We start from the raw sequence: 9,149 nt of genomic DNA on the forward strand, positions 1-9,149 counted from the left end.
AAGAACTTTCAAATTCAAGTCATGTTTAAGCACTGTGTGGAGTTTGAATGGACAACTAAAAAGATTCATTATAAAGTGACTATTTTGATGCTAATAGAAAATGTGTTTATTTTATGTTTTGAAAAATTGCAATACATTTTATTTATGAGTGCCTTAGAATTAAAGAACACAAATATGCAAACAAAGTGTGAGCTAGCAGACATGAAGCTGACATTTTTGTTCAGGAGACCCCTGCTTGAGGATCTTTAGGAGGATGCAGTACTAGTAATATGGACTACTAATAGTGAAAAGCAAAGTATCCAAATTGTTTCTAAAGCTCACAGAGAAGTGACATATTTAAAACAGCAAAAGTAACTTATCACTTGATTGATGTATTGTATTTTACCCAGTTGTTGTGCTGTTATTAATTTTCAGAGTAACTAATTTCTTTTTCAAGTGTTCTTTGATATCCTTGGTTTTGAAACAGTATATTAATGGGTTAATAGCAGCAGGTAAAATACTGTACAGCATTACAATAACTATGCGAACTGGGACACTGAATGTAAAACCCACAATGTTTGCCATGTATACAAAGCATCTTGGCATGTAAAAGAGTAATGTGATGATAATCTGTGGCAAGCAGGTAGACAGAGCTATCATGCGGCTTCTATTAGAACTAGTCATTCTCATAACTGCAACAATGATGACAAAATAAGAGACAATGATAAAACCCAGAGGCAACAGCAAACTTAACATGGCCACACCAAATGCCACTTCCTGAACTTCTCGCACAGCCTCACATCCAAGACCTGTTATTGACTGATGGTCACAATAGCACTGTGTAATAATGTTTAAATTACAGTAAGGCAATCTCAGAGCATCTAAAACTATACCCACCATCCATGACATTGGCACAATCCATGATATTCCACAAAGCACAGAAACAGTGTTGTTTGTGAAAAGAGCTGTATAACGCAGTGGAGCACAAATTGCAATAAAGCGATCAAGGGCCATCACCATCAGGATGAAAGAATGAGACGACCCTAAAAAATGAACAAAGAACATTTGCACAAAGCATCCATAAAATGAAATAATGCTGTCATTAAACCAATATTTTGATATAATCTTTGGCAGAGTTACAGTCCCAAACAATAAATCAGTTAGTGCCAAGTGGCAAAATATCAGATATGTGGGTTTGTGAAGAGACCTCTCACATTTAACAAACACTAAAATAAAAATATTTCCTACAGCTATAGCCAAGAAGAGAACAAAAAGCAGGGCTGACACAGGTCCATAATACTCCTGTGAAAGTCCAGGAAATCCCAGGATGAAAAACTGTTTAATCGTTGTTACATTAGTGTAGAACATAATCACTTGAATGAACAGTAACAACCTATCAAAAGAAAACAAACATCGAAATGTTGTATTAGATGTGACAAGTTGACAAAAATATGAACTAACATTGGAGAATTAACAGTAGACCTAACTTCTTTAAATCTAACAATTATGCAAACAAAAGTGTTAGTCACTACGGTGTAATTTCATGTTTTCTGTGGAGGATCCAAAGTGTAAATCTTACCTTGTAAAAGTTACACTAGATCTGCCTCCATGGAAGTACTGCCACATGACACTGTAGTGATACCTTATATGTGTTTAGCATCTTGTTTGAAACTAATATCAATGTTTACTTTCATAAACAATTAGGTCCCAAATGATCATGTTCTCTAACAAGTTCCACCCATCTGTGTTAACATGACACAAAGAGTAGTGTAAATATTATTCAGGTTCAAGTCAGTGGCTTTCAGCCATTCAACATTATGCAGCTGCAATATACAGTGGCTTAAGAAAGTTTACACACCCAGGCTAAAGTTGATTAAAATGAGCAATAAAAAAAACTTTTGGAAATTGATGTTACCGCCTAATTCAAAATATTTAGGAAAATCCAACCTTTTAAGGACACCAATTTTCTTTGTAAAGGAATAATGTATGGTAAATAAATAAATGTTCTTTACATCTTCCATAAGATCATCTCTCAATGCAAATCAAACCAGTTATTTAGCTAACTGAAATAAAGGGTATGAAGTAAAGAAGGGTATGTGATTATGGGTGGGGGGGCTGTTTTAATTCCAAAGGCCAAGGAAACTTTTTCAGGATGCATAATATCCCGATCCATGAAATAACCGGCCTTTAAAAATAAAATGTGCCTGCCTATATGGGAATTTAACATAGGGGGGTGTATACTTATGCCCCCTTTATTTTAAGAAAGACCATTTATTTATTACCAATACATTGTTCATTCAAAAATAAAATTGGTGTCTTTAAAGGTTGGATTTTCCTAAATTATTTTAATTAAGGTATTAATTTCCAAAGTTGTTTTTTTATTCCTCTTTTTAATCAACTTTAGCATGGTGTGTAAACCTCAGGCCACTGTATTGCGGAGCAGGTTGTATGAAGATATATTTTACAAGACAACTCAGTTCTTTCAAAACCTTTACTCAGGTGTCTGGTTTGAAAAACATGATATTAGAATTGATTACAAGCAAGGCTTTAGGAACGTTTTGGAATGTATAAGACTACTGAAGACCTTCCTTTTCGACATCACCTTTGTTTAATCATTTGCAGTGCACTGTGAATATTATTCTTTTATTCTGGTATTCAGCCTGTATTCAGATCAAATGTTCAAAAATGTGCATGGTTTAAATAAAACAAATCTACTTGCATTTCTTTTGATTATTTATTTGCAAAAGTTAAAATGAAGCAATGCCTTCTGTGAATTTCAAGACAGAATTGAGTAGACTGCGTCGGCGTGGGTGTTAGAAGTTAAAGACTAGATGTTGTACATGGGGTTCCATTTGTGCCAAAATTAAGTCTATGTGTTGTCTTCCATGTATTTGTGTCTGCTCCGTTTGTGCCAAAATTAAGTCTGTGTCGTCTTCCATGTATTTGTGTCTGCTCCGTTTGTGCCAAAATTAAATCAACATCCTAACTGTCTGTCTATGTGTCGTCTTCCATGTATATATGTCTATTTACTGTCTAAACAAAAGGCTGTCTGTGGGTAGTGATTTTTTGGAGCAGTTTGAGAATGCCAGCCCACTCCTTCTCATCGGTGCCAATCATCCACATCTCATCCCCCCCATAGAGCCAGTGAAGCTCGGGCCACCAGGTGGACCAGTCGCCATTCGAATGCCACAAGGCCCAGCAAGGGTTTTGGAGCAACAGCTATGGCTGCAACAGTGTCTTCTGACGTCCACTGTTCCTTTTAACATGGAGTTTTTCCAGAACATTGAGAAGCTCTGGAAGCTGGATGTGCTGTCATACAGAAATAAGAAAGTGGTGACACTATGCGACACCCCTGCTCCATAAGAAAGGCATGCCCCAATTCCATGCTCCTCAAGAGGCAACGATGCCGAGCCTCCAAAGTACCGAGAGACGGTTGGCCAAGGATCCTGATCGGGCTATAGCCTACAAAAAAGAGATCCAGAAGTTAGTTCAGGCAGGCTCTGTGATCAAACTAGAATCCAGTGCACACACCAAAGACAGGGAATCGTGGTACATCCCGCACCACCATGTTGTGTTTAATTGCTCAGACCAGTTCAAAGGGCCGAACCTAAATGCGTCCCTCCTAACTGGACCGACCCTAGGTGCATCACTCCTGGGAGTTCTTCTACGTTTCAGGGATTATCCTGTCCATCAGCAGAGACATAAAGGGAATGTTTTATCAGGTCCGCTTTCTACCTGAAGACAAGCCCCTACTGCGTTTTGTGTGGCGCGACATGAGGAGAGAATATCCCCCAGAAGTCTTTGAGTGCAGGTGCTACCATTTGGCACAACTTGCAGTCCGTGCTGCGCTAGCTATGCCTTGCAGCAGCACGTCTCAGATCACTGTGAGCCTGGGGATAGTGTCCGGTCATCAGTGGAAAGATGTTTCTGTGTGGATAACTGCATCCAGAGCATGCCAACATCAAGGGATGACAGACAGCTATTGGACAAGTTACAGGCCCTCCTAGCATCCGGAGGGTTCGAGCTGCGCCAGTGGGCCAGTAATGTTTCCAGCGTAGTTAATCACCTGCCAAAGGAGGCCAGATCAGAGAACCTTGAGCTCTGGCTTACTCAAGAGGTAGCAGAGGCTCCAGAATCAACCCTCAGGCTCAGTTGGCACTTCCAATCCAACACCTTAGGGTATAAGCACCGGCCCGTGGATTACAGAGTGCCTACTATGCAGAACGTGTACAAGGTGCTGGCAAGCCAGTACGACCCTCTTGGGTTCATTCTGCCATTCATAACCAGAGCCAAGATTTTAGTCCAGCGCCTCTGGAACAAAAGGGAATGGGATGACCCCCTCCTCCCACAGGAGGTTCTAGATGCCTAGAACAAGTGGTCAGGGGAACTACAGGTCCAACCATCTATCTGCCTGCCTAGGTGCTATACTCCTGAAGAAGTGGACTGTGACAACGTCATATGTGAGGTCCACATATTCTGCGACACGTCCAAAAGAGCATATGGGGCTGTAGCCGACTTACGAACAGAGGACAATCAGGGCAAGACCTACATGGCATTCCATTTGGCAGGATCCAGAGTAGCACCCAAACGTGTCCTGTCCATGCCGAGACTGGAGTTGTGTGCAGCTGTGGTAGGATCCCAAATCGCCATAGTGTTTCAACAGGAGATCACATTGAAAATCAATCAGATAACACTGTAGACTGATTCCACAACTGTGTTGATGTGACTACAGTCTGAGTCTTGCCGCTTTAAAGTCTTCGTTGGAACAAGGGTGGCTGAGATCCAAGAGCTCACTGACCTCCGAGCGGGGCGTTATGTGGATTCAGCGAGGAATCCTTTAGATAACATCACAAGAGAAAAGACATTGAGAGATCTTGCAGAGCCAAATAGGTGGAGTCAAGGCCCAACATTCCTGCTCCACTAATCAGACACCTGGACCGTGAAACCGACCACCTCAGCTGAGGAAGAGGTATCAGAACTCCGGAAGTCAATCTTCTGCGGTGTTGCATCCACAGATGCAGACAAGTATAACATTTGGAGGGAGCTCATCAATGTTACAGCGCAGGAACTTCACAGGGCAGCAGACAAGCATTGTAGTCCTACGGCCACAGACTACCAGAAAGCAGAGACCCTCATTTTCCGAAGAGCCCAATGGGACAGTTTCCCAGAAGAGCTTCATTTCTTGATAGCTGGTAAGCCAGTCCCATCTAGGAGTTGCCTACTTACCTTATCCCCAGAGTTTGACGAGTCACAAGTTATCATCCACGTAGGTGGCAGACTACAACGATCTGAAGACCTGGAGCATTCCACCCTGCATCCCATCATTCTAGATCCTAGTCACCCTGCAGTCAAACTTCTGATGAAGGATTATGACAGTTGACTGCATCACCCTTGCACAGAGAGGGTGTTTGCAGAAATACGGCGCACATTTGGGATCCTCAGAGGGCATGAGGCCATCCGTCATCACCAACACACTTGCATTGAGTGTCATCAGTGGAAGTCTAAACCAGTGATTGCCAAGATGGTCGACCTACCGGCAGCCCGCCTGTTCCTTTTTAGTATTTCACTCCACTGGCATGAACTGTTTGGGGCCATTCCAGGTCAAGGTGGGTTGGCGTCTTGAGAAGAGAGTGCATAATCTCTGTCTCACCACCCAAGCTGTGCACTTAGATCTCCTCCCCAGCATCAATGATGACTCATTTCTGATGGACCTGAGGAGGTCCAATGCCCGCAGAAGGACTCCAGCTGAGTTGTTCTCAGATCATGGGACACATTTCAGGGAAAGAGAGAAAGAACTGTGAGAGGCCTTCGCTGCTTGTCTTGTTGATGGGGCGGCTCGATGAATCGCTTCCTCAGGTGGTGTATCGGGATCCGGAGCTCCTCAGCCAACGCAGGTGGAGACACTCTCAGATCTTGTCAGATCATTTTTTGTCATCAGGGACAACCTCACAGATGACAAAGTAGTTGTCCTAGTAAACCCCCAGCTACCAAGGGAACTCTGGCCCTGCCTCTGGTATCTGATGAGTTGTCAAGGTGTACACCAGCGGAGATGGTTATGTGAGATCTACTGACGTGAAGATAAATGATAAAATCTAGAGCTAGCAAGAGCGTCGGCAGTTTACGTCACGGAATCCCAGTATGCACCAGTCAACATCAAAAGACCATAGCTCCAGAAGAATGGGCAAACAATCATAGGAGACATAACTAAACTGAGCAATGGAAGCCCACAAACTATGGATTTTGGTTAGGCTGTGACCACTTTATATCAGGTAACGTAACAGAAATATCTTATTTAGCTATGTTATGATAGCTAGCAAACAGGCTACAACAGTTACTAACGGTTGAGGCTAGTTAGCTAGCTACTTTCCTTTACTTTCTAGCCACAACCGATAGCTAGCTTACAAGTAACTAGCTAGTTATTACAAAAAGGCAAGTTCTACCTATGCAGATTTTGTGTGGATTACAAACGCTAACATTAGCTAACCAAAAAAAAAAGCACTGTATTCATACTTAAATCCTAAAATATCAGTTTTCATTATGAAATCCTAAAATATCAGACTATACTGACTAATGATTGTTCATGCCACATTTCTGTTAACATAATGTAGGAGGGCAAATAATTAGTAAAATCTTTCTGTATGATGCAGGCAGATACAACTCTTGTAACAAGCTATTTTTGACCTTAGGAAGGAAACACTGGGACTGTGAAGGGAACATTTGTTAATGAATGAATAAAGCAAGTAAGAGGGTATATGTGATCACTGGTAGAAAATGAATCTGTACCATAACTTTTATTGTTGTGTTATTACCACATTTTACAGAGCTCAGATGGTTGGAGGCTCTGAAGCGCTAGCTTTCTGACATAGGACAACATATACAAGTGTCAGCCCTCACAGACAGAATCAACCGGTAAGGACATGTGTACACACAAAATCTTGGTGCTGGCTATACAGTGAGGAAAATAGGTATTTGAACACCCTGCTATTTTGCAAGTTCTCCCACTTAGAAATCATGAAGGGGTCTGAAATTGTCATCGTAGGTGCATGTCCACTGCGAGAGACATAATCTAAAAATAAAATCCAGAAATCACAATGTATGATTTTTTTAAACTATTTATTTGTATGATGCAGCTGCAAATAAGTATTCATACACCTGAGAAAATCAATGTTAATATTTGGTACAGTAGCGTTTGTTTGCAGTTACAGAGGTCAAATGTTTCCTGTAGTTTTTCACCAGGTTTGCACACACTGCAGAAGGGATTTTGGCCCACTCCTCCACACAGATCTGGGCTGTTGGTGAGAAACACGGAGTTTGAGCTCCCTCCAAAGATTCTCTATTGGGTTTATGTCTGGAGACTGGCTAGGCCACGCCAGCGCCTTGAAATGCTTCTCACAGAGCCACTCCTTTGTTATCCTGGCTGTGTGCTTTGGGTCATTGTCATGTTGGAAGACCCAGCCTCGAACCATCTTCAATGCTCTGAGGGAAAAAGGTTGTTCCTCAAAATCTTGCAAAACATGGCCCAGTTCATCCTCTCCTTAATACAGTGCAGTCGCTCTGTCCCATGTGCAGAAAAGCCCCCCCAAAGCATGATGCTACCACCCCCTGCTTCACAGTAGGAATGGTGTTCTTGGGATGGTACTCATCATTCTTCTTCCTCCAAACACGGTTAATGGAATTATGACCAAAAAGTTCTATTTTGGTCTCATCTGACCACATGACTTTCTCCCATAACTCCTCTGGATCATCCAAATGGTCATTGGCAAACTTAAGATGGGCCTTAACATGTGCTGGTTCAAGCAGGGGAACCTTCTGTGCCATGCATAATTTCAAACCATGACGTCTTTATTATTCATAATAAATGTCTTTACATCACCAACAGTAACCTTGGAAACAGTGGTCCCAGCTCTGTTCAGGTCATTGACCGGCTCCTCACGTGTAGTTCTGGGGGATTTCTCACCTTTCTTAGGATCATTGAGACCCCACAAGGTGAGATCTTGCATGGAGCCCCAGTCCGAGGGAGATTGACAGTCATGTTTAGCTTCTTCCATTTTCTAATGATTGCTCCAACAGTGGACCTTTTTTCACCAAGCTGCTTGGCAATTACCAGCCATGTGAAGGTGTACAATTTTGTCTCTATTGTCTTTGGACAGCTCTTTGGTCTTGGCCATGTTGGTAGTTGGATTCTTACTGATTGTATGGGGTGGACAAGTGTCTTTATGCAGCTAAAGTCCTCAAACAGGTGCATCTAATTTAGGATAATAAATGGAGAGGAGGTGGACATTTTGAAGACAGACTAACAGGTCTTTGAGGGTCAGAATTCTAGCTGATAGACAGGCGTTCAAATACTTATTTGCAGCTGTATCATACAAATAAATAGTTAAAAAAATCATACATTATAATTTCTGGATTTGTTTTTAGATTATGTCTCTCACAGTGGACATGCACCTACGATGACAATTTCAGACCCCTCCATGATTTCTAAGTGGGAGAACTTGCAAAATAGCAGGGTGTTAAAATTCTTTTTTTTACTCACTGTATTTATAGCGGAATTAAGAAATTCTTATTTTTAATGTCTTGTGTTCCACCTTTTTGGTTGCCAAGTGGGTGCGGGATAAGTTGTGCTAAAAGCAAGAAGCCATTTACTTTACAACTGGCATACTGGCAAATGTATCTCGACGAAGGTAGTTTTGTTATGGTTGCCTATAATTACATTTTTCTTTTTAACATTTTGTGTATCAGTTCTGAAACTGATAATAGGAAAGCTTTGGATGCTTCTGCAAATGAAAGGGATGGAAGATCTGAAGCTGTGGAGGCCATCAGTTATTAACCAACTCTACTGTACTGCACTGTTAGCAGTATTTAAGAAAGAATGCTTCAGTGAAAAGAGGGCAAAAAAAAAAATCCTACAGAGCCTTAAGATTCAGCTTTCTTAAACAAGCAGCTGTTGACTAAGATTGATGCAGAGCAGTCCCAGCATACACCGCCTCTTTAACAGAAAAGGTTCATACAACCAAAGTTCCTGGAACCGGCCAAATGTCTCACATTGGAGAAAATTGGTAAACTACGCACTCCTCTGGAGAAAACAATGTCACAACCAGCATACCCAGGGTTTGGACCTGACAAGTCCACCATGATGAACGGTGCCTCATCTGACAGTGAAACAGGCAGCA

General features: G+C 41.8%; 1 protein-coding gene across 1 annotated transcript; it reads right to left on the reverse strand.

Annotated features, from left to right (window-relative positions):
• Positions 1 to 381: 381 nt before the first annotated feature.
• Positions 382 to 1,347, reverse strand: LOC117942118 (olfactory receptor 52E4-like). Its single transcript, XM_034867445.1, has one exon. It carries the CDS (start codon positions 1,345 to 1,347, stop codon positions 382 to 384), a length of 966 nt encoding a protein of 321 aa, XP_034723336.1.
• Positions 1,348 to 9,149: the final 7,802 nt, after the last annotated feature.

The sequence above is a fragment of the Etheostoma cragini genome, chromosome 3 (genome assembly GCF_013103735.1).
Source record: "Etheostoma cragini isolate CJK2018 chromosome 3, CSU_Ecrag_1.0, whole genome shotgun sequence".
Taxonomy (NCBI): Eukaryota; Metazoa; Chordata; class Actinopteri; order Perciformes; family Percidae; genus Etheostoma; species Etheostoma cragini.

Bases quoted from the DNA above. Each gene is read 5' to 3' on its own strand.
- LOC117942118 (XM_034867445.1), bottom strand. From the start codon at position 1,347: ATGTTCTACACTAATGTAACAACGATTAAACAGTTTTTCATCCTGGGA.